A 25,971-nucleotide genomic window follows, 5' to 3' on the forward strand; every position below is an offset into this window, starting at 1 on the left:
TATGGAACGAGTCGTCAGTACTGAAGGAGCCACCAGTACTGAAGGAGCCACCAGTACTGAAGAAGCCACCAGTACTGAAGGAGCCACCAGTACTGAAGAAGCCACCAGTACTGAAGGAGCCACCAGTACTGAAGGAGCCACCAGTACTGAAGGAGCCACCAGTACTGAAGGAGCCACCAGTACTGAAGGAGCCACCAGTACTGAAGGAGCCACCAGTACTGAAGAAGCCACCAGTACTGAAGGAGCCACCAGTACTGAAGGAGCCACCACTACTGAAGGAGCCACCACTACTGAAGGAGCCACCACTACTGAAGGAGCCACCAATACTGAAGGAGCCACCAATACTGAAGGAGCCACTTTTACGGAAGGAGCCACCAGTACTGAAGGTACCACCAGTACTGAAGGAGCCATCAGTACTGAAGGAGCCACCAGTACTGAAGGAGCCACCAGTACTGAAGGAGCCACCAGTACTGAATGAGCCACCACTACTGAAGGAGCCATCACTTCTGAAGGAGCCACCAGTACTGAAGAGCCACCAGCACTGAAGGAGCCTCCATCACTGAAGAAGCCACCAGTATTGAAGAAGCCTCCAGTACTGAAGGAGCCACCAGTACTGTAGAAGCCACCAGTATTGAAGAAGCCACCAGTACTGAAGGAGCCACCATTACTGAAGAAGCCACCAGTATTGAAGAAGCCACCAGTATTGAAGAAGCCTTCCGTACTGAAGGAGCCACCAGTACTGAAGAAGCCACCAGTATTGAAGAAGCGACCAGTACTGAAGGAGCCACCAGTACTGAAGGAGCCACCAGTACTGAAGGAGCCACCAGTACTGAATCAGCCACCAGTACTGAAGAAGCCACCAGTATTGAAGAAGCCACCAGTACTGAAGGAGCCACCAGTACTGAAGGAGCCACCAGTACTGAATGAGCCACCAGTACTGAAGGAGCCACCAGTATTGAAGAAGCCACCAGTACTGAAGGAGCCACCAGTACTGAAAGAGCCACCAGTACTGAAGGAGCCACCACCACAGGAGCCACCAGTACTGAAGGAGCCACCAGTACTGAAGGAGCCACCAGCACAGGAGCCACCAGTACTGAAGGAGCCATAAGTACTGAAGGAGCCAACAGTACTGAAGTAGCCACCTGTACTGTAGGAGCCACCAGTACTGAAGGAGCCACCACCACAGAAGGAGCCACCAGTACTGAAGGAACCACCACCACAGAAGGAGCCACCAGTACTGAAGGAGTCACCAGCACAGGAGCCACCACCACAGAAGGAGCCACCAGCACAGAAGGAGCCACCAGTACTGTAGGAGCCACCAGCACAGAAGGAGCCACCAGCACAGAAGGAGCCACCACCACAGAAGGAGCCACCACCACAGAAGGAGCCACGAGTACTGAAGAAGCCATCAGTACTGAAGGAGCCACCAGCACAGAAGGAGCCACCAGTACTGAAGAAGTCACCAGCACAGAAGGAGCCACCAGTACTGAAGAAGCCACCAGTACAGAAGGAGCCAACAGCACAGAAGGAGCCACTAGCACAGGAGCCACCAGTACTGAAGGAGCCACCAGCACAGAAGGAGCCACCAGTACTGAAGAAGCCATCAGTACAGAAGGAGCCACCAGTACAGAAGGAGCCACCAGCACAGAAGGAGCCACCAGCACAGAAGGAGCCACCAGTACTGAAGGAGCCACCAGCACAGGAGCCACCAGTACAGGAGCCACCAGCACAGAAGGAGCCACCAACACAGAAGGAGCCACCAGTACAGAATGAGCCACCAGCACAGATGGAGCCACCATCACAGAAGGAGCCACCAGTACAGAAGGAGCCACCAGCACAGAAGGAGCCACCACCACAGAAAAAGTCACCAGTACTGAAGGAGCCACCAGCACAGGAGCCACCGGCACAGGAGCCACCAGTACTGAAGGAGCCACCAGCACAGAAGAAGCCTCCAGTACAGAAGGAGCCACCAGTACAGAAGGAGCCACCAGCACAGGAGCCACCAGTACAGAAGGAGCCACGAGCACAGAAGGAGCCACCAGTACAGAAGGAGCCACCAGCACAGAAGGAGCCACCATCACAGAAGGAGCCACCAGTACAGAAGGAGCCACCAGCACAGGAGCCACCAGCACAGAAGGAGCCACCAGCACAGGAGCCACCAGCACAGAAGGAGCCCCCAGCACAGAAGGAGCCACCAGTACAGGAGCCACCAGCACAGAAGGAGCCACCAGCACAGGAGCCACCAGTACTCAAGGAGCCACCAGCACAGAATTAGCCACCAGTACAGAAGGAGCCACCAGCACAGGAGCCACCAGTACAGGAGCCACCTGCATAGAAGGAGCCACCAGTACTGAAGGAGCCACCAGCACAGAAGGAGCCACCAGTACAGAAGGAGCCACCATTACAGAAGGAGCCACCAGTACAGGAGCCACCAGCACAGAAGGAGCCACCAGTACAGAAGGAGCCACCAGTACAGAAGGAGCCACTATCACAGGAGCCATCAGTACAGAAGGAGCCACCAGCACAGAAGGAGGCACCAGCACAGAAGGAGCCATCAGTACAGAAGGAGCCACCATCACAGGAGCCATCAGTACAGAAGGAGCCACCAGCACAGGAGCCACCAGTACAGGAGCCACCGTCACAGGAGCCACCAGCACTGAAGGAGCCACCAGCACAGGAGGAGCCACCAGTACAGGAGCCACCAGCACAGAAGGAGCCACCAGCACAGAAGGAGCCACCAGCACAGGAGCCACCAGCACAGAAGGAGCCACCAGCACAGAAGGAGCCACCAGTACTGAAGGAGCCACCAGCAAAGGAGCCACCAGCACAGGAGGAGCCACCAGCACAGAAGGAGCCACCAGCACAGGAGCCACCAGCACAGAAGGAGCCACCAGCACAGAAGGAGCCACCAGCACAGAAGGAGCCACCAGCACAGAAGGAGCCACCAGCACAGGAGGAGCCACCAGCACAGAAGGAGCCACCAGCACAGAAGGAGCCACCAGTACTGAAGGAGCCACCAGCACAGGAGCCACCAGCACAGAAGGAGCCACCAGCACAGGAGGAGCCACCAGCACAGAAGGAGCCACCAGTACTGAAGGAGCCACCAGCACAGAAGGAGCCACCAGCACAGAAGGAGCCACCAGCACAGAAGGAGCCACCAGTACTGAAGGAGCCACCAGCACAGGAGCCACCAGCACAGAAGGAGCCACCAGCACAGGAGGAGCCACCAGTACTGAAGGAGCCACCAGCACAGGAGCCACCAGCACAGGAGCCACCAGCACAGGAGCCACCAGCACATGAGGAGCCACCAGCACAGAAGGAGCCACCAGCACAGAAGGAGCCACCAGCACAGAAGGAGCCACCAGTACTGAAGGAGCCACCAGTACTGAAGGAGCCACCAGCACAGGAGCCACCAGTACTGAAGGAGCCACCACCACAGAAGGAGCCACCAGTACTGAAGGAACCACCACCACAGAAGGAGCCACCAGTACTGAAGGAGCCACCAGCACAGGAGGAGCCACCAGTACTGAAGGAGCCACCAGCACAGGAGCCACCAGTACTGAAGGAGCCACCAGCACAGGAGGAGCCACCAGTACTGAAGGAGCCACCAGCACAGGAGGAGCCACCAGCACAGGAGGAGCCACCAGTACTGAAGGAGCCACCAGCGCAGAAGGAGCCACCAGCACAGGAGGAGCCACCAGCACAGGAGGAGCCACCAGTACTGAAGGAGCCACCAGCACAGAAGGAGCCACCAGCACAGGAGGAGCCACGAGCACAGGAGGAGCCACCAGTACTGAAGGAGCCACCAGCACAGAAGGAGCCACCAGCACAGTAGGAGCCACCAGTACTGAAGGAGCCACCAGCACAGGAGCCACCAGCACAGAAGGAGCCACCAGCACAGGAGGAGCCACCAGTACTAAAGGAGCCACCAGCACAGGAACCACCAGCACAGAAGGAGCCACCAGTACTGAAGGAGCCACCAGCACAGGAGGAGCCACCAGTACTGAAGGAGCCACCAGCACAGAAGGAGCCACCAGTACTGAAGGAGCCACCAGCACAGAAGGAGCCACCAGCACAGAAGGAGCCACTAGTACTGAAGGAGCCACCAGCACAGAAGGAGCCACCAGCACAGAAGGAGCCACCAGCACAGGAGCCACCAGCACAGAAGGAGCCACCAGTACTGAAGGAGCCACCAGCACATAAGGAGGCACCAGCACAGAAGGAGCCACCAGTACTGACGGAGCCACCAGCACAGGAGCCACCAGCACAGAAGGAGCCACCAGCACAGGAGGAGCCACCAGTACTAAAGGAGCCACCAGCACAGAAGGAGCCACCAGCGCAGAAGGAGCCACCAGTACTGAAGGAGCCACCAGCACAGAAGGAGCCACCAGCACAGAAGGAGCCACCAGTACTGAAGGAGCCACCAGTACTGAAGGAGCCACCAGCACAGAAGGAGCCACCAGTACTGAAGGAGCCACCAGCACAGAAGGAGCCACCAGCACAGAAGGAGCCACCAGTACTGAAGGAGCCACCAGCACAGAAGGAGCCACCAGTACTGAAGGAGCCACCAGTACTGAAGGAGCCACCAGTACTGAAGGAGCCACCAGTACAGAAGGAGCCACCAGTACTAAAGGAGCCCCCAGCACAGAAGGAGCCACCATCACAGGAGCCACCAGTACTGAAGGAGCCACCAGTAGTGAAGGAGCCACCAGTACTGAAGGAGCTACACATGAAGTATTTCCTTCAATAAGTGTCCTGAAGTATACATGAATATGGTTGTCCACATTTATGTAAGTTGCACATTATGTAGCTTTTAATTAATTATTTCTTAGGAAAATCAAGGTTTTAGTTATATTTTTTAACACTTATAGTGTGGGAGACCTGGAAAAAATTCCTATGTTTGCTAGATTTTGAAAAGAAATTATGATTTTTTTCTTACAGTTCGATGGAGTTTATTTTTCTGAAATGAATAAGATAAAATGAGCAAAATCTGATAAAACTTATGAATTTATGGTGTATTGAAATTAGTAAAGAAATGAACACTTATCAGCAACAGCAGCTTAAAAACGGCAGCAATATTTACCTTTTACAGTCTATTGATACCAAGATATGATTATTTTTTAGTTTTTTAAAATTGCTTTTGTTGTTTAACCCTTTCAGGGTCCGTCCCGTAGATCTACGGCTTTACGTTCAGGGTCCAAACCGTAGATCTACGTCATGAGCTCAGCTCACTCTGATAAACTGTGAGTGGTACATTTGGGCCTAGATATGAGAGAATACATCTATGTGGTATGTGTGCACCACATAAAACAGATCCTGCCACACACTATGTATAATGTGAGAAAAAAAACTGAAATCATGATTTTTCGATTAAAACAGCGACTTTGCAGTGTTTTTTCGTATGTTTTTTTATAGTTGTATTTGTGATTTCTTGGTCTTATTTGATAGAATGGAAAACATATTACATAAATAGAGATGATTTTGATTGGTTTTAGTAATGGAAATGACTTGAAACTGAGCTCAAAGTAGCAGAAATGTTAAATTTTTGCCGATATTCAAGAGTAAACAAACGACCTCACACATCTAATACACGCCAGCTGGTGGGTCTAATATACATTCACAAATATGGTGATGATATTTATACAATTATTACAGTATTGCATAACAGTAAATCTTCTATTTTTTGGTGTGAATAAAAATTCATAAGGTGAATAAAAAATCAAAATGGAATTTATTTGTAAAGCCTCAAAACGTAACTAATGAACAGAGGAAATGTTAGTTTAGTTCCAGGAATACCTACATTGTTTATTCTGGACCCTATTTTGAAATTGGAATATTTTGAACTTTGTGTTAAATTGGCCAAATTAACAATTTCCGATCACTTTAATTTGTAGTTGAAACAGTTGACTTGCTGATTTCTTGTGCTCAATCGATAGAATAGAAGTAATACTAGTGAAATAGCTAAGAATTTGGTCGACTGGAATAATGTTAGTATCATGAAATTGTAATAAACCCTTTCAGGGTCCAGAGGCCAAATTTCAAAGTGTCCACCAGGGTCGAAGAATTTTCAAAAAAAAAAAAAAAAAAAAAAATTCTTATGAAATGGCAGAGAATCTTTTTCCGAAGGTAAGAAAACAAAAAGTACAAAATTTGATGGAAAATTGACAAAATTATGCTCTCGTGAATTTTGATATGTCAGCGATATTTACTAATCGGCGATTTTGCCGACTTTGTCTCCCATTTTAGGCCAATTACATTATTCCAGTCGACCAAATTCTTAGCTATTTCACTAGTATTACTTCTATCTATTGAGCACAAGAAATTGCCAAGTCAACTGTTTCAGCTAGAAAATAAAGTGATCAGAAATTGGTAATTTGGCCAATTTAACACAAAGTTTAAAATATTCCAATTTCAAAATAGGGTCCAGAATAAACAATGTAGGTATTCCTGGCACTAAACTAACATTTCCTCTGTTCATTAATTATGTTTTGAAGCTTTACAAATGAATTCCGTTTTGATTTTTTATTCACATAATGAATTTTTATTCAAACCAAAATATAGAAGATTTACTGTTATTCAATATTGTAATAATTGTATAAATATCATCACCACATTTGTGAATGTATATTAGACCCACCAGCAGGCGTGTATTAGACGTGTGAGGTTGTTTGTTTACTCTTGAACATAGGCAAAAAATTAACATTTCAGCTACTTTGAGCTCAGTTTCAATCCATTTCCATTACTAAAACCAATCAAAATCATCTCTATTTCTGTAATATGTCTTCCATTCTATCAAACGAGACCAAGAAATCGCAAATACAACTATAAAAAACATACGAAAAACACTGCAAAGTCGCTGTTTTAATCGAAAATTACGGTCTTAGTTTTTTTCTCTCATTATGCACTATGTGCTGCAGGATTTGTTTTATGTGGTGCACACATACCACATAGATGTATTCTCTCATATCTAGACCAAAATTTACCGCTCACAGCTTATCAGAGTGAGCTGAGGTCATGACGTAGATCTACGGTTTGGACCCTCAACGTAAAGCCGTAGATCTACGGCACGGATCCTTAAAGGGTTAATAATATCTTTGTTTTTCACAGTTGTAGATACCATTGTTCTCAGCATATGGTATGCAGCAGCCAAGTCTCGGATACGCATGCCACCTCGATATTTTTCAATAATCACTTTTTTCACCTCCATGGTGATCCTAACCATTTTCGTCATTACTTGGCTCTTTTCTTTAACTTTCTTAGAACTCACGGTTAATGAATTTACTAAAAATTTATACTAAACAAACACAAAATCACGTGAAAATTGCAGCGGCAGTGGCAGCAACAGCAGCGACCTCCAAGCTCCGTACTTTTCTCCAACTATCAGAGCCACCAATGCTTCTATGATGACCCAGTTACAAGCAAAACTGCACTACCCAACGTAGCACCCAGAATGACCAAAGATTATCAACAGTGAAACCTACAAATCGAAAATAATAGAGATCAAAGGAAGACTGCCCTCAAACCCAAAGCAACACCCCGCTGCCAGCCGAACAACGTAACCCTAAGCTTTGTATAACTACAACTTCTTCTTAACTACAACAATTTCTGTAGTATTATGAGGCGCAATCTCAGAGGAAACAGCACCAAGGCCAGCAAGAAAACACCGAAAAATCAACTATTCAAGTGTAGCCAGGAGGACGCCAGCCCAGCTACCACCCCTCTCACCACCACTCAAGGCCACACCACAACAATAACAACAAACATGGCTGCCCCCAGCCCATCCACCCCTCTCTTCCCCGGATTCAACCTACGAAGTAGTCTCTCAGGGATGACCAACGATCCAGATACCCTAAAGTCATGCATCTCCACCTTAGTTATTGAAAATATGAATCTTCGAGAGACGCTAACAAAACAAGACACCAGGATGACACAACTCGAGAACAAAATCCTCAGTCTTGAACAAAAGTTATCAACACCAGGAATGACTAACTGTGACAAGACCATCCAGACAGTCATAGACAGCCATACTCAACAAATAATATCTCTTAATACAAAGGTTGAAGAAGCAGTAAAAGAATGGAAGAACAACTTAGATAACCAGTTCAGTGACTACTTTGCTCTCCAAGAAGATAAAACTGAACAAGATAAACTGTCGGACGCAGTAATAGTTAACAGTCCACTTTTTCCCAGTGATATGAACCAAACAAACAGTAAAGAAATTACTCTGCAGATCATAAAGGACCAAACAAGTGTTATTGTACCAGAGTCTGAAATAAAAGAAGCCAGGTTACTAGGATCCCATGGTAGAAAAGTGTTATGCTTAGATTCCACTCACATGACAGGAAAAAGGACTTAATAATTGCATCTATTAAAGTAAAGAAAGAGATATACATAAACGAGTGTCTTACCAAAAAAACGTCAGAACCTCCTGTATAGAGTCAGAAAACTTAAGCGGGAGAATAATGACACAATACACCAATGCTTCACACGGGATGGGAAAATTCTAGTTAGGAAAACGAATGTAGGTCAACTGTACACAATCACGAACGAGAATGATCTATCACGATTTCTCAGGGATACTAATCTTACAGAGAATAACTAAACAGTGTCCAACCTAAAAGCCTACGTAGTGTAGTGTATGTTTTGCTCCATTATTCTTCAAATTTCATAGTACAATTTCTTAGTGATTAAATAATCAACTACCTCATTACGTGATTTTACTAGTAAGCATAAGTCACCTTATGTAATTTTCTTATTTACTATTGTTTGCTTAAATATTAGCTGAATTGATACTTTCTCTGTCCATATTACTACCTCATGGGGAAGTGGAAAAGAATCTTTCCTCCGTAAGCCATGCGTGTCGTATGAGGCGACTAAAATGCCGGGAGCAATGGGCTAGTAACCCCTTCTCCTGTATACAATTACTAAAAAAGAGAAGAAGAAAAACTTTATAAAACTGGGTTGCTTAAATGTGCGTGGATGTAGTGCGGATGACAAGAAACAGATGATTGCTGATGTTATGAATGAAAAGAAGTTGGATGTCCTGGCCCTAAGCGAAACAAAGCTGAAGGGGGTAGGAGAGTTTCAGTGGGGGGAAATAAATGGGATTAAATCTGGAGTATCTGAGAGAGTTAGAGCAAAGGAAGGGGTAGCAGTAATGTTAAATGATCAGTTATGGAAGGAGAAAAGAGAATATGAATGTGTAAATTCAAGAATTATGTGGATTAAAGTAAAGGTTGGATGCGAGAAGTGGGTCATAATAAGCGTGTATGCACCTGGAGAAGAGAGGAATGCAGAGGAGAGAGAGAGATTTTGGGAGATGTTAAGTGAATGTATAGGAGCCTTTGAACCAAGTGAGAGAGTAATTGTGGTAGGGGACTTGAATGCTAAAGTAGGAGAAACTTTTAGAGAGGGTGTGGTAGGTAAGTTTGGGGTGCCAGGTGTAAATGATAATGGGAGCCCTTTGATTGAACTTTGTATAGAAAGGGGTTTAGTTATAGGTAATACATATTTTAAGAAAAAGAGGATAAATAAGTATACACAATATGATGTAGGGCGAAATGACAGTAGTTTGTTGGATTAGGTATTGGTAGATAAAAGACTGTTGAGTAGACTTCAGGATGTACATGTTTATAGAGGGGCCACAGATATATCAGATCACTTTCTAGTTGTAGCTACACTGAGAGTAAAAGGTAGATGGGATACAAGGAGAATAGAAGCATCAGGGAAGAGAGAGGTGAAGGTTTATAAACTAAAAGAGGAGGCAGTTAGGGTAAGATATAAACAGCTATTGGAGGATAGATGGGCTAATGAGAGCATAGGCAATGGGGTCGAAGAGGTATGGGGTAGGTTTAAAAATGTAGTGTTAGAGTGTTCAGCAGAAGTTTGTGGTTACAGGAAAGTGGGTGCAGGAGGGAAGAGGAGCGATTGGTGGAATGATGATCTAAAGAGAGTAGTAAGGGAGAAAAAGTTAGCATATGAGAAGTTTTTACAAAGTAGAAGTGATGCAAGGAGGGAAGAGTATATGGAGAAAAAGAGAGAAGTTAAGAGAGTGGTGAAGCAATGTAAAAAGAGAGCAAATGAGAGAGTGGGTGAGATGTTATCAACAAATTTTGTTGAAAATAAGAAAAAGTTTTGGAGGGAGATTAACAAGTTAAGAAAGCCTAGAGAACAAATGGATTTGTCAGTTAAAAATAGGAGAGGAGAGTTATTAAATGGAGAGTTAGAGGTATTGGGAAGATGGAAGGAATATTTTGAGGAATTGTTAAATGTTGATGAAGATAGGGAAGCTGTGATTTCGTGTATAGGGCAAGGAGGAATAACATCTTGTAGGAGTGAGGAAGAGCCAGTTGTGAGTGTGGGGGAAGTTCGTGAGGCAGTAGGTAAAATGAAAGGGGGTAAGGCAGCCGGGATTGATGGGATAAAGATAGAAATGTTAAAAGCAGGTGGGGATATAGTTTTGGAGTGGTTGGTGCAATTATTTAATAAATGTATGGAAGAGGGTAAGGTACCTAGGGATTGGCAGAGAGCATGCATAGTTCCTTTGTATAAAGGCAAAGGGGATAAAAGAGAGTGCAAAAATTATAGGGGGATAAGTCTGTTGAGTGTACCTGGTAAAGTGTATGGTAGAGTTATAATTGAAAGAATTAAGAGTAAGACGGAGAATAGGATAGCAGATGAACAAGGAGGCTTTAGGAAAGGTAGGGGGTGTGTGGACCAGGTGTTTACAGTGAAACATATAAGTGAACAGTATTTAGATAAGGCTAAAGAGGTCTTTGTGGCATTTATGGATTTGGAAAAGGCGTATGACAGGGTGGATAGGGGGGCAATGTGGCAGATGTTGCAAGTGTATGGTGTAGGAGGTAGGTTACTGAAAGCAGTGAAGAGTTTTTACGAGAATAGTGAGGCTCAAGTTAGAGTATGTAGGAAAGAGGGAAATTTTTTCCCAGTAAAAGTAGGCCTTAGACAAGGATGTGTGATGTCACCGTGGTTGTTTAATATATTTATAGATGGGGTTGTAAGAGAAGTAAATGCGAGGGTCTTGGCAAGAGGCGTGGAGTTAAAAGATAAAGAATCACACACAAAGTGGGAGTTGTCACAGCTGCTCTTTGCTGATGACACTGTGCTCTTGGGAGATTCTGAAGAGAAGTTGCAGAGATTGGTGGATGAATTTGGTAGGGTGTGCAAAAGAAGAAAATTAAAGGTGAATACAGGAAAGAGTAAGGTTATGAGGATAAAAAGATTAGGTGATGAAAGATTGAATATCAGATTGGAGGGAGAGAGTATGGAGGAGGTGAACGTATTCAGATATTTGGGAGTGGACGTGTCAGCGGATGGGTCTATGAAAGATGAGGTGAATCATAGAATTGATGAGGGAAAAAGAGTGAGTGGTGCACTTAGGAGTCTGTGGAGACAAAGAACTTTGTCCTTGGAGGCAAAGAGGGGAATGTATGAGAGTATAGTTTTACCAACGCTCTTATATGGGTGTGAAGCGTGGGTGATGAATGTTGCAGCGAGGAGAAGGCTGGAGGCAGTGGAGATGTCATGTCTGAGGGCAATGTGTGGTGTGAATATAATGCAGAGAATTCGTAGTTTGGAAGTTAGGAGGAGGTGCGGGATTACCAAAACTGTTGTCCAGAGGGCTGAGGAAGGGTTGTTGAGGTGGTTCGGACATGTAGAGAGAATGGAGCGAAACAGAATGACTTCAAGAGTGTATCAGTCTGTAGTGGAAGGAAGGCGGGGTAGGGGTCGGCCTAGGAAGGGTTGGAGGGAGGGGGTAAAGGAGGTTTTGTGTGCGAGGGGCTTGGACTTCCAGCAGGCATGCGTGAGCGTGTTTGATAGGAGTGAATGGAGACAAATGGTTTTTAATACTTGACGTGCTGTTGGAGTGTGAGCAAAGTAACATTTATGAAGGGATTCAGGGAAACCGGCAGGCCGGACTTGAGTCCTGGAGATGGGAAGTACAGTGCCTGCACTCTGAAGGAGGGGTGTTAATGTTGCAGTTTAAAAACTGTAGTGTAAAGCACCCTTCTGGCAAGACAGTGATGGAGTGAATGATGGTGAAAGTTTTTCTTTTTTGGGCCACCCTGCCTTGGTGGGAATCGGCCGGTGTGATAATAAAAAAAAATAATTGATATTACTTACGAAAATTAATAATTAATTACCATTTTTACTATCATTACAATTTACTCTTAACATTTTTGACATTTAATTACCATTACTTGTCTAACTACCATAACCTGTTTTAATACCACATTTACTATCTTAGAGTACTCTTAAATACCTTGTACTGCCAAATAACCTCTAGTATAACTACCAGTGCAATACTGAATCCAAATAACTGTTCTTAAAATTTAATACACCTACCATTCAACTTACGACCTGCTCAACATACGTCCACTCGACTTACGACCGTGCATCTGGCAGCTGGGCTGGGCCAGCTGATGCACACCACGAGCGGCCCATGTCCTTTCACATGCTATTACATTACTTTTTAACAAGTCACTAGAAACTAGCACTTTACCGACACTACTCAGAACAGCAAGGGTTACACCAGTACATAAAGGTGGTGACCCTGCAGACGTAAACAACTATAGGCCAATATCAAACTTACCATTACTATCCAAAATCTTCGAGAAACTCGTGCACAGGAGACTATATTCATATATAACGTCACAAAACATACTCAACCCCTGCCAATTTGGATTCAGGAAAAATAAAAGCACTAATGATGCAATTATAAAAATGCTAGACCTGCTTTACACAGCATTGGAAAATAAGGAATATCCGCTAGGAATTTTTATTGGCCTAAGAAAAGCGTTTGACACAGTAGACCATGGCATCTTATTCCACAAACTTGACCACTGTGGTATAAGAGGCCATGTGCTTGCATATTTTAAATCCTACCTTTCTAATAGGTATCAGTATGTCACCATTAAAGACACAGCCTCATCAGTGCGGCCACTTGATACTGGAGTTCCGCAGGGAAGTGTCCTTGGACCCCTGCTCTTCCTCATTTACATCAATGATCTTCCAAACATATCCCAACACCTGAAACCCATTCTCTTTTCTGACGACACGACTTATCTCATCTCCCACCCTAATCTTGCCACCCTCAACACCATTGTTAACGAGGAGCTGCTCAAAATGTCGACTTGGATGACAGCCAATAAATTTACACTTAACACTGGCAAAACCTACTATATTATGTTTGGTAGCAGAGCAGGTGTTGCACAACTTAACATTAAGATCGACAACACTCTAATTGCCAGACATAATGAGGGCAAATTCCTTGGCCTATACCTCGACAACAACCTAAATTTCAGCACCCATATCCAACACATAATAAAAAAAGTATCCAAAACGGTGGGGATCCTCTCCAAGATACGATACTACGTACCGCAAACTGCCCTTCTCACACTATACCATTCACTTATATATCCATACCTCACCTATGCTATCTGTGCTTGGGGTTCAACTGCAGCAACACACCTAAAGCCAATAATAACCCAACACAAAGCCGCAGTAAGAATAATCACTAAATCCCATCCCTGGCAACACCCCCCCTACTCTTCATAGATCTAAACTTACTCCCTGTTCAGAACATCCACACTTACTACTGTGCAATCTATATCTACAGGACCTTAAATTCCAATATTAATCTTGACCTAAAATGCTTTCTTGATAGTTGTGACAGGATCCACAGGCATAACACCAGACACAAACATCTTTATGACATTCCCCGTGTTTGACTAAACCTTTACAAAAATTCAATGTATTTCAAAGGACCTAAAATCTGGAACACCCTACCCGAAAACTCTAGAACTGCAGACACATTCATCACTTTCAAAACTACAGTTAAAAAACATCTTATCTCCCTGAACCACCCCGACAACTAACTACATGATAACCACTTGGTGGTTCACAATTACACTCACTCACCCACTGACTATAAACCCAGAAATACTAATCTTAATCTTAAAATAATAAATCCTAACTAGTCATAAGTTTGTCTATGATACTCCAATATAGACACTTTGTATTGTGCCAAAACAAAAGCATTCACATTGCTAAACTCACAAATTATGATGTAGTCACTTAGCCTTAATACCATAATCTGTAAGGATTTAATGTTAAGAATTAATCTAAGTCTGCTCGAAATACCTAGCCATGCTAGGTGTCCTATTGGCCCCCTCTGTAATTAGTATTTTATAACATGTAAACCACACAATACCCAAAACCTGTAAACCCCACATTGTAACCCTTATAGAGAATAAACTTGAATTGAATTGAAAAGTTACAGCCCGGGTTGTTCACTGAATGGTAGCAATGAGCGTACTGATGCTACCTGGAGGTTACCTGGAGGTTATTCCGGGGATCAATGCCCCCGCGACTCGGTCCATGACCAGGCCTCCCGATTGATCAGGGCCTGATCAACTAGGCTGTTACTGCTGGCCGCACGTAGTCCAACGTACAAGCCACAGCCCGGCTGATCCAGCACTGACTTTAGGTATCTGTCCAGCTCTCTCTTGAAGGCAGCCAGGGGTTTATTGGCAATTCCCCTAATGCTTGATGGGAGGCTGTTGAACAGTCTTGGGCCTCGGACACTTATTGTGTTTTCCCTTAGTGTACCAATGGCGCCCCTACTTTTTATTGGGGGCATTTTGCATCGCCTGCCCAGTCTTTTGCTTTCGTAGGGAGTGATTTCTGTGTGCAGATTTGGGACCATTCCTTCCAGGATTTTCCAAGTGTAGATTATGATATATCTCCCTCCTGCGTTCCAACGAGTACAAGTCAAGTGCTTCCAAGCGTTCCCAGTAGTTATGGTGCTTGACAGAACTTATACGTGCAGTAAAGGATCTCTGTACACTCTCTACATCTGCGATTTCACCTGCTTTGAATGGAGATGTTAATGTACAGCAGTATTCCAGCCTAGAGAGAACAAGTGATTTGAAAAGGATCATCATTAGCTTATCATCTCTCATTTTGAACGTTCTCATTATCCATCCTATCATTTTCTTTGCACGTGCGATCGTGGCACTGTTGTGATCCTTGAAAGTGAGATCCTCAGACATTACTACTCCCAGGTCCCTTACATTATTTTTCCGCTCTATTGTATGGCCAGAGTCTGTAGTATACTCTGTTCTAGTTATTATCTCCTCCAGTTGTCCATAACGGAGTAGTTGGAATTTGTCCTAGCAGGCACCCAAATGACTGTAACCATAAAATTTCTAATAATTCCTTAGAATTAGTATTAGTCTGCTCGAGATCCCTAGGCATGGTAGTGACCTTCTTTGTAACTTTATAACTTGTAAACCAATATTTTAAGCTTTTCAAGGGTATAAAGATTTTGATTTGATTTTGATGCAAGTTTTAGCACACAAGTTATATTCCAAACAAAGGTCGGATACCTAGGAAAAATTTTCGTGTCCAAACAGGATGTATTCCAAGTTGGACTTATTCCAAAGTGGATGTATACTGAGGTACCACTGTAGCTTGAAATTGAACTCAAAATGGCAGAAATATTAAATTTTTGCTGATATTCCAGAGTACACAAATCACGTCACTCATCGAATACATGTCCAAGTAATCAGTCTAATACCCATTCACGAATGTGCTGACATTATATATACAATTATTTCAATAATGCAGTAGTTTGCATAATAGTAAATCTGTTTTTTGTGTGAATAAAAATTCAAAATGGAAAGCAAGTGGAGAGACCTGGGGATGTAACTAATGAACAAAGGAAATATTGTTTTAGTGCCAGGAATGTCTGCATTGTTTATTCTGGACCCTATTTTGAAATTGACATTTTTTTAATTTTGTGTGAAATTGTCAAATTACCGATTTTTGCTCACTTTATTGAAATAGTTAAATGGGCGGTTTGTGCTCAGTCGATAGAATGGATGGCGTAATTGTGAAATAGGTAAGAATTTGGTTGACTGGAGCAATGGAATTGGCCTAAAATCGAGGTTAGGAAAATCGCCGGTTCATAAATATTGCCCAGACCACTAACTTTGTGAAAGCATAATTCTGTAAGCTTACAGTCATCACCTTTGGAAAAAAGTTTTTTTCTTCTTTTTAAAGAATTCTTGGACTCTGTGGACATGTTTCACATTAGGGATGTGGACCCTCAAACGGCTAATTGATGAAGGACGAAGTCTTGGAGTGTGGTGGTTTGTGTGTGTCTCCAGCCAAAACAAAAGCATTCACATTGCTAAACTCACAAACTAGTATTTAGTCACTTAGCCATAATACCAACTTACCTCATAATTTGTAATATTTTAAAATTAAGATTTAAACTAAGTCTGCCCGAAATGCCTAGCCATGCTAGGTGTTCTAGTGGTACACTCTGTAATTATTATTTTACTACATGTAAACCACACAATAACCAAATTCTGTAAACTCAGCATTGTAATCCTTGTAGAGAATAAACTTAGAATTTGAATTTGAACTCATCCGGCCTCACCATAACTCAGTGTGTGGCTAGACACTGTACTGGGATTGTGCACTTATCATTACTCATGGCTTTCAATTACTAAAACATCTCTGGCTCCTGTCCAGTCTTCACCAGACAAATATGAACTCTCTGTATGTACTAAGAGCAATCATACATAAAGTATGAATATACATACTATCGAAGATACGGTACTATGCTCCACAGTCAGCCCTCCTGGCCCTATATCACTCTCTTATTTACCCCTATCTCACCTATGGAATTTGTGCATGGGGCTCAACAACAAGTAACCATCTCAGACCACTAATTACCCAACAAAAGGCTGCAGTTAGAATGATAACAAATTCTCACTATAGGCAGCACACTCCACCAATATTCAATACACTAAACCTACTCACCATACAAAACATTCATACTTATTACTGCACCTATTACATACATAGAACACTTAACTCTGATATTAACCCTCCCCTCAAACATCTCCTTGCCAACCTCAACAGAACACATGACCATAACACAAGGCACAGATCACTCTTTGATGTTCCTCGTGTCCATCTCACGCTATGCAAAAACTCAATGCACATAAAAGGCCCTAAAATCTGGAACTCATTACCTGTAAATATAAAAGAAACACTACCTGTTTATAAATTCAAGTCTCTTCTCAAAGATCACTTACTCACCCAAAACCAAATAAATACTGAATAACTGAACCTTATAAATTGTATATCTTAAATGTTTCTCGCAATTATATCACATAAATGTTAAACCTAAAACCCAATCTAACTTTATTATTTTTTAAATACACTACCTAACAGAATACTCCATTCTACTGAATGTACAACAATGCATACAACCATATGACCTGTCTTTGTAATACTCACTTGTGCTTTATAGTAATCTGTTTACATTAAAGTTTTATCACTGATGTCATCATTGCTTAGTTAATCTTAAGTTAATTTTAAGCCAGCCCGTAATGCTATGCATAGTATAAGTGGCTTTGGCATGCTGCTCTTATCTGTATTTTTTGTACCTCTGTATGTGTGCTCAAATTTTTAAATAAATAAATAAATAAATAAATAAATACAGTGGACCCCCGGTTAACGATATTTTTTCACTCCATAAGTATGTTCAGGTGCCAGTACTGACCGAATTTATTCCCATAAGGAATATTGTGAAGTAGATTAGTCCATTTCAGACCCCCAAACATACACGTACAAACGCACTTACATAAATACACTTACATAATTGGTCGCATTCGGAGGTAATCGTTATGCGGGGGTCCACTGTACTTGGTTAAAAACTAACAGAAATAAATATAATGTTAATAATTCAACTTAACTAAAACATATTTATTACATCTGTGGGTCTTGATCATTCTCTCACAAACAAACGTGAGTGCTCTACACATCATAAAATGAGCATACACACAGTATGAATACACTGAGTAAAGGGAGGTGTATAATTAGTAGGTTATATGTGTATTGTTGAATTATTATTACATGATCTGTATTGGTTTGGCAAAACTGATATTCCATCAAGACTTTGGAACTTAATGTGCTGAAGAATCGGTGGTGTACCTGTATTGGGTTATCCTGGCCCAAGTCTACATAGTGTGCTTCTTGGCTAAATTCCATTGTTAGTGTCATGAAATTATATGAAATTTGGTATGAATTAGGCAAGTTCCTGCCAGTTCCATGCACTGAATGGAGGGAAGCTGGTGGTGTCACAACATGCCCTGGTTACATTGTTCTTACACGTGCTAGAGAGGCAGTGTTACTCATAATTCAATGCAGGTATCATGTATTTTAGATTTCTTTCCTGGGCACAAATAGTTAAGCTGGAGTTGTGTTTAAACTGTAGCTTGTATGGACAGTCCACCTTGTCTGTGGTAGTGGGCATGTTAGGAATAAGGCAGGATAGTATAAACTCACGTAGACTAGACATGGTTTATTGGCAGATGGGTCTCCAGACAGACACGGGTAAGGGCAAGCCAGTAGTACCAAGGACCAAGGGTGAGCTCTTGATCGGAGCATGGCTGGGGCATGAAAATTAGTCATACAAGTACATTGACTAACACATATTGGCCCATTGTATTCAAGTACATTGTACAAAACTTTAGAATTACCAAGATTTCATAGAAAATATTATAGAATGTACTGATTACTTGGTGCTGTTCAGATTCTGTACATCATTGATATTCTAGAATAACATTTTATATTTCCAGAAAAGTGCCTGTGTGCTAGAAAACTCCATTTTAACTTCCACTGAGCGGGAAGAAATCCGTCATCAGTTGGTCAAAGCAGAAGGAATGAAAGTTGAAGCCATCAAAACTATAAGAGGTATAATTATTTCTTAATCTCATTACTGATGAAGGGCTCTTGATTCATACAACTGAAGTTACTCTTCTTGGATAGAGTCTGATTGCCTCCCATTCATTATGTATACCTAGAGAGGGTTTCAGGGGCCAACGCCCCCGCGGCTTGGTCTGAGACCAGGCCTCGTGGTGGATTAGGGTCTGATCAACCAGGCTGTTACTGCTGGCCGCACACAAACTGATGTACGAACCACAGCCAGGCTGTGGTTCGTATGTCAGTTTGCATGCAACCAGCAGTAACAGCCTGGTTGATCAGACCCTGATCCACCATGAGGCCTGGTCTCAGACCGAGCCACGGGGGCGTTGGCCCCTGAAACCCTCTCCAGGTATACTTCAACTGCTCTATAATGCTTATGGGTTTAGCATTTCCCTTATGAATATAATAATAATAATAATATTAATCCTTAAACTGTCCAAACGTAGATCTACGTTTGCTTATGTAGCACTCCAAACGTAGATCTACGTTCGCTCGTGTAGCGCTCGAAATGTAGATCTATGTTCGCTCGTGTAGTGCTCCAAACGTAGATCTACGTTCGCTTGTGTAGCGCTCCAAACGTAGATTTACATTTGCGCGTGTAGCGCTCCAAACATAGATCTACGTTCGTTCGTGTAGCACTCCAAACGTAGATCTATGTTCGCTCGTGTAGCGCTCCAAACGTAGATCTACGTTCGCTCGTGTAGCGCTCCAAACGTAGATCTACGTTCGCTCGTGTAGCGCTCCAAACGTAGATCTACGTTTGCTCGTGTAGCGCTCCAAACATAGATCTACGTTTTTTTTACATGCTTTCAAATGGAGGAAAATCAAGGTCAGAGCGTTACACTCATAAACATAGATCTACATTTGGATAGTTGAAGGGTTGATGTAGATGTCACTGCAGTTGAAGGGTTGATGTAGATGTCACTGCAGTTGAAGGGTTGATGTAGATGTCACTGCAGTTGAAGGGTTGATGTAGATGTCACTGCAGTTGAAGGGTTGATGTAGATGTCACTGCAGTTGAAGGGTTGATGTAGATGTCACTGCAGTTGAAGGGTTGATGTAGATGTCACTGCAGTTGAAGGGTTGATGTAGATGTCACTGCAGTTGAAGGGTTGATGTAGATGTCACTGCAGTTGAAGGGTTGATGTAGATGTCACTGCAGTTGATGGGTTGATGTAGATGTCACTGCAGTTCAGCTTGAAATATACATCTTATGCTTTGTATTTGTTTGTTTAAAATTGTGCAGCTTCAAAGTTTGATGTTTTGTGGGTGTTTTTTTTAATTAAATTTAAATGTGTATATATTCTTTAAAAGGAAAATTTTTTAATGAAATTTAAATGTGTGTATTCTTTCAAAAGAAATTTATAAATTGTATGATTTTCCTACCTAACATTCTTGTTTGAGGTTTTACTGGGATGAGGTGGATAACTATGATTCTCGTGTTGATGTGGGGTGGATAACTGATTCTTGTGTTCTTGTAGGTGGATAACTGTGATTCTTGTGTTCATGTAGGTGGATAACCGTGATCCTTGAGTTGACGTGAGTGGATAACTGTGATTCTTGTATTGATGTGGATGCACAGTTATCAGTCATCATTGTATCAATGATTAGGATTTTTTCTGAGTTACAGTGGACCCTCGACCAGCGATGGCATCGATTAACAATAAATCTGACTAGCGATACATTTTATCGCAAAAATTTTGCCTCGATTAGCGCTAAAAAACTCGACCAACACTATTCGTTCCGTCTGAGACGCGTCCACTTCTGGCCAGTGTTTACAACCCAGCCAGCCACCGCGGTCACTTCCAAGCATACAATCGGAACATTTCATATTATCACAGCCTTTTTAGTGATTGCACCTGCAAAATAAGTCACCATGGGCCCCAAGAAAGCTTCTAGTGCCAACCCTACAGCAAAAAGGGTGAGAATTACTATGGATATGAAGAAAGAGATCATTGCTAAGTATGAAAGTGGAGTGCATGTCTCCGAGCTGGCCAGGCTGTACACAAAACCCCAATCAACCATCGCTACTATTGTGGCCAAGAAAACGGCAATCAAGGAAGCTGTTCTTGCCAAAGGTGCAACTATGTTTTCGAAACTGAGATCGCAAGTGATAGAAGATGTTGAGAGACTGTTATTGGTATGGATAAACGAAAAACAGATAGCAGGAGATAGCAGCTCTCAAGCGATCATATGTGAAAAGGCTAGGAAGTTGCATGAGGATTTAATAAGAAAAATGCCAGCAACTAGTGGTGATGTGAGTGAATTTAAGGCCAGCAAAGGTTGGTTTGAGAGATTTAAAAATCGTAGTGGCATACATAGTGTGATAAGGCATGTTGAGGCTGCCAGTTTGGACCAAAAAGCAGCTGAAAAATATGTGCAGGAATTCAATGAGTACATAGACAGTGAAGGACTGAAACCTGAACAAGTGTTTAATGGTGACACTGACAATGTTGTGAAACACTTTAGGAATGTCATAAAGGAACGGGAGGTACAGGCCTCTATGGGCAGATATGTTGTGCGACAGAGGTCCAGTGACTCTCAAGCTGGTCCTAGTGGCATTAAAAGAAGAAGGGAAGTAACCCCAAAAAAGGACTTGCCACCTCAAGTCCTAATGGAAGGGGATTCCCCTTCTGAACACTAAGACCATCAACACACTCCCCTCTTCCCATCCCATCAATCATCACCAGATCTTCAATAAAGGTAAGTGTCATGTAACTGTGCATGTCTTCTTCAGTTTGTGTGTATTAAAATTAATATTTCATGTGTTAAATTTTTTTTTTTCAATACTTTTGGGTGTCTTGCACGGATTAATTTGATTTCCATTATTTCTTATGGGGAAAATTAACTTGACTAACGATTTTTTTGACTAACGATGAGCTCTCAGGAACGGATTAATAGCGCTAGTAATCCTAATTTAGATTCAAGGCTGCTTGAAATACCTTGTAAGTCCTACTCAAATCCAGTCTTTCTCATTCTTAAATTTGTCTAACATATTTTAAAGTTACCCAGTTTTAGCTTCATTGATCAAAGGAGGGAGGACGGGAGGGAAGCAGGCTGGAAGGAAGGCTTTAAAATTATTTATTATTAATATTAACACACTGGCCGATTCCCATCAAGGCAGGGTGGCCAGAAAAAGAAAAACTTTCACCATCATTCACTCCATCACTGTCTTGCGAGAAGGGTGCTTTACACTACAGTTTTTAAATTGCAACATTAACACCCCTCCTTCAGAGTGCAGGCACTGTACTTCCCATCTCCAGGACGCAAGTCCGGCCTGCCGGTTTCCCTGAATCCCTTCATAAATGTTACTTTGCTCACACTCCAACAGCACGTCAAGTATTAAAAACCATTTGTCTCCATTCACTCCTATCAAACACGCTTATGCATGCCTGCTGGAAGTCCAAGCCCCTCGCACACAAAGCCTTCTTTACCCCCTCCCTCCAACCTTTCCTAGGCCGACCCCTACCCCGCCTTCCTTCCACTACAGATTGATACACTCTTGAAGTCATTCTGTTTCACTCCATTCTCTCTACATGTCCAAACCACCTCAACAACCCTTCCTCAGCCCTCTGGACAACAGTTTTGGTAATCCCGCACCTCCTCCTAACTTCCAAACTACGAATTCTCTGCATTATATTCACACCACACATTGCCCTCAGACATGACATCTCCACTGCCTCCAGCCTTCTCCTCGCTGCAACATTTATCACCCATGCTTCACACCCATATAAGAGCGTTGGTAAAACTATACTCTCATACATTCCCCTCTTTGCCTCCAAGGACAAAGTTCTTTGTCTCCACAGACTCCTAAGTGCACCGCTCACCCTTTTCCCCTCATCAGTTCTATGATTCTCCTCATCTTTCATAGACCCATCCGCTGACACGTCCACTCCCAAATATCTGAATACATTCACTTCCTCCATACTCTCTCCCTCCAATCTGATATCCAATCTTTCATCACCTAATCTTTTTATCCTCATAACCTTACTCTTTCCTGTATTCACTTTTAATTTTCTTCTTTTGCATACCCTACCAAATTCATCCACCAACCTCTGCAACTTCTCTTCAGAATCTCCCAAGAGCACAGTGTCATCAGCAAAGAGCAACTGTGACAACTCCCACTTTGTGTGATTTTTTATCTTTTAACTCCACGCCTCTTGCCAAGACCCTTGTATTTACTTCTCTTACAACCCCATCTATAAATATATTAAACAACCATGGTGACATCACACATCCTTGTCTAAGGCCTTCTTTTACTGGGAAATAATCTCCCTCTTTCCTACATACTCTAACTTGAGCCTCACTATCCTCGTAAAAACTCTTCACTGCTTTCAGTAACCTACCTCCTACACCATACACCTGCAACATCTGCCACATTGCATCCCTATCCACCCTGTCATATGCCTTTTCCAAATCCATAAATGCCACAAAAACCTCTTTAGCCTTATCTAAATACTGTTCACTTACATGTTTCACTGTAAACACCTGGTCCACACACCCCCTACCTTTCCTAAAGCCTCCTTGTTCATCTGCTATCCTATTCTCCATCTTACTCTTAATGCTTTTAATAATAACTCTACCATACACTTAGCCAGGTATACTCAACAGACTTATCCCCCTATAATTTTTGCACTCTCTTTTGTCCCCTTTGCCTTTATACAAAGGAACTATGCATGCTCTCTGCCAATCCCTAGGTACCTTACCCTCTTCCAAACATTTATTAAATAATTACACCAACCACTCCAAAACTATATCCCCACCTGCTTTTAACATTTCTATCTTTATCCCATCAATCCCGGCTGCTTTACCCCCTTTTATTTTACCTACTGCCTCACAAACTTCCCCCACACTCACAACTGGCTCTTCCTCACTCCTACAAGATGTTATTCCTCCTTGCCCTATACACGAAATCACAGCTTCCCTATCTTCATCAACATTTAACAATTCCTCAAAATATTCCCTCCATCTTCCCAATACCTCTAACTCTCCATTTAATAACTCTCCTCTCCTATTTTTAACTGACAAATCCATTTGTTCTCTAGGCTTCCTTAACTTGTTAATCTCACTCCAAAACTTTTTCTTATTTTCAACAAAATTTGTTGATAACATCTCACCCACTCTCTCATTTGCTCTCTTTTTACATTGCTTCTCCACTCTCTTAACCTCTCTCTTTTTCTCCATATACTCTTCCTTCCTTGCATCACTTCTACTTGGTAAAAACTTCTCATATGCTAACTTTTTCTCCCTTACTACTCTCAGGCTGCACAAATACAGCCTCTCCTCACTTAGCAATGTACTCGTTTACTGACTACTCTGACTTACAACGGGCTCTCTGACCAGTATGCAAACGTAAATAACATATATTAGAGCTAATTTCCTCTATTCCGTTTATTACAGTATACAGTACACTACTGTATAAACATTTAAAAATATACTAAAAACCTTATAAATGGTGCAAAGGTGACATTAAATATTATCAGAGATGGTTGACACAAACTCACTACCATTATGGTATGCTCCTCACTTAGCGATGAATTCGTTTACCAATGTGGTCTTAGGAACGAAACTCTGTCATTAAGTGAGGAGAGGCTGTATATGAGTGAGAATACTTGGATTTGAGTAGGTCTTGTCTAACTTGGACTAGTAGGGCTATGGCAGTGCTCCACCTGTGTTATGTCATATGGTTGGGTGTGAGTAGGTCATGCTTAGCTTGGGCTAGTAGGCCTACTGCAGTGCTCTTTAATATTTCTTATCAGTTGTCACATTTTCATTTCTTTTTTAACCCTTCCCCCCCACCCCTCCCTCCCGAGTTTTGGCCAGAATAAATTTTAAATTAGAATCATTTGACCCCTTTTACGTCCCTTAGAAACTATATATGTAAAAACTAAGGATTTTTTAACAAAATATCATGGGTCGACTTATACATGGAGTGTATATATCGTGTATATTGTGTATCGTTCCAGCCACGGTATTGTGCCTTATTTTGTTATTTATATGCCTTGTAAGAATTTGCTAAACTTGTTCAAGATGGGATGCACCTTGTTAGGTTGGTTAGTTATTTTGATGTTTATTGTATTATTTTTTTTTTTTTTTTTTTTTAGGAGACATGTACTTCCCCAGGAAATGGAAAGAAGAAGGGCGTGTTTATGGAAGACAACAAAATGCTGTGAAAAAAGATGCCAGGTGCGTTGCCATGATAGTATTTGAAGAATTTTTGATGTTAAATTTATACAGTGTGTAAGAATTCTCTATAATGAGGAAATTGCAGTTACATTACAGTGGACCCCCGGTTAACGAACTTTTTTCATTCCAGTAGTATGTTCAGGTGCCAGTACTGACCGAATTTTTTCCCATAAGGAATATTGTGAAGTAGATTAGTCAATTTCAGACCCCCAAACATACACGTACAAACGCACTTACATAAATACACTTACATAACTGGTCGCATTTGGAGGTGATCGTTATGCGGGGGTCCACTGTATTTCTTAGCCTATCCGTGGAAGCAAAGACGGGAAGGCATATAAGTATAGTTATACCAATGCTCTTATATAGGTGTGAAGCATGGGTGGAGAATGTTGCAACAAGGAGAAGGCTGGAGGCAGTGGAGATGTTGTGTTTGAGGGCAATGTGTGGTGTCAATATAATGCAAAGAATCCGTAGTTTGGAAATTAGGAGGAGGTGCAGGGTTACTAAAAGTATTATCCAGAGGACTGAGGAGGGGTTCAGACATTTAGAGAAGCTGAAATGAAATAGAATGACCTGGAGGGCATATAAATCTGTAGCAGAATGAAGGCAAGGTAGGGATCGACGTAGGGTGTCCCGTAGCTTAATTGCTATTGCACTCAGCTCACACACTGAGGTCTGGGGTTCAATTCCCTGGTACAGCTGGAAAACATTAGGACATGTTTCCTCAAGACACCTACTCTCCATGTGAACACATCAGTAAAATGGGTACCTGGGTGTTAGTCGACTAGTGTGGGTCGCATCCTGGGGCAAAACTGACCTAATTTGACCAAAATGCTCTGCATAACAAGGGGCTTTCTATGTCACTGATGTCAGCTGTGGCCTGTATGCCTTGTACATGTACTTGTAGAAATAAGGATAGTATTATTATTATTATTCTTAAGAAAGGTTGGAGGGAGGTGGTAAAGGAAATTTTGT

General features: G+C 42.6%; 1 protein-coding gene across 1 annotated transcript in view; it reads left to right on the plus strand.

Annotated features, from left to right (window-relative positions):
- Positions 1–25,971, plus strand: part of LOC128699918 (uncharacterized) — a 321,982-nt gene that overhangs the window by 167,920 nt on the left and 128,091 nt on the right. Inside the window, exons 8-9 of the mRNA XM_070102480.1 lie at positions 18,681–18,795; positions 24,912–24,993. Of these exons, the coding sequence (XP_069958581.1) occupies positions 18,681–18,795; positions 24,912–24,993 (197 nt within the window). The remainder of the gene's footprint in view (positions 1–18,680; positions 18,796–24,911; positions 24,994–25,971) is intronic.

The sequence above is a fragment of the Cherax quadricarinatus genome, chromosome 81, assembly GCF_038502225.1.
Source record: "Cherax quadricarinatus isolate ZL_2023a chromosome 81, ASM3850222v1, whole genome shotgun sequence".
Classification (NCBI taxonomy): domain Eukaryota; kingdom Metazoa; phylum Arthropoda; class Malacostraca; order Decapoda; family Parastacidae; genus Cherax; species Cherax quadricarinatus.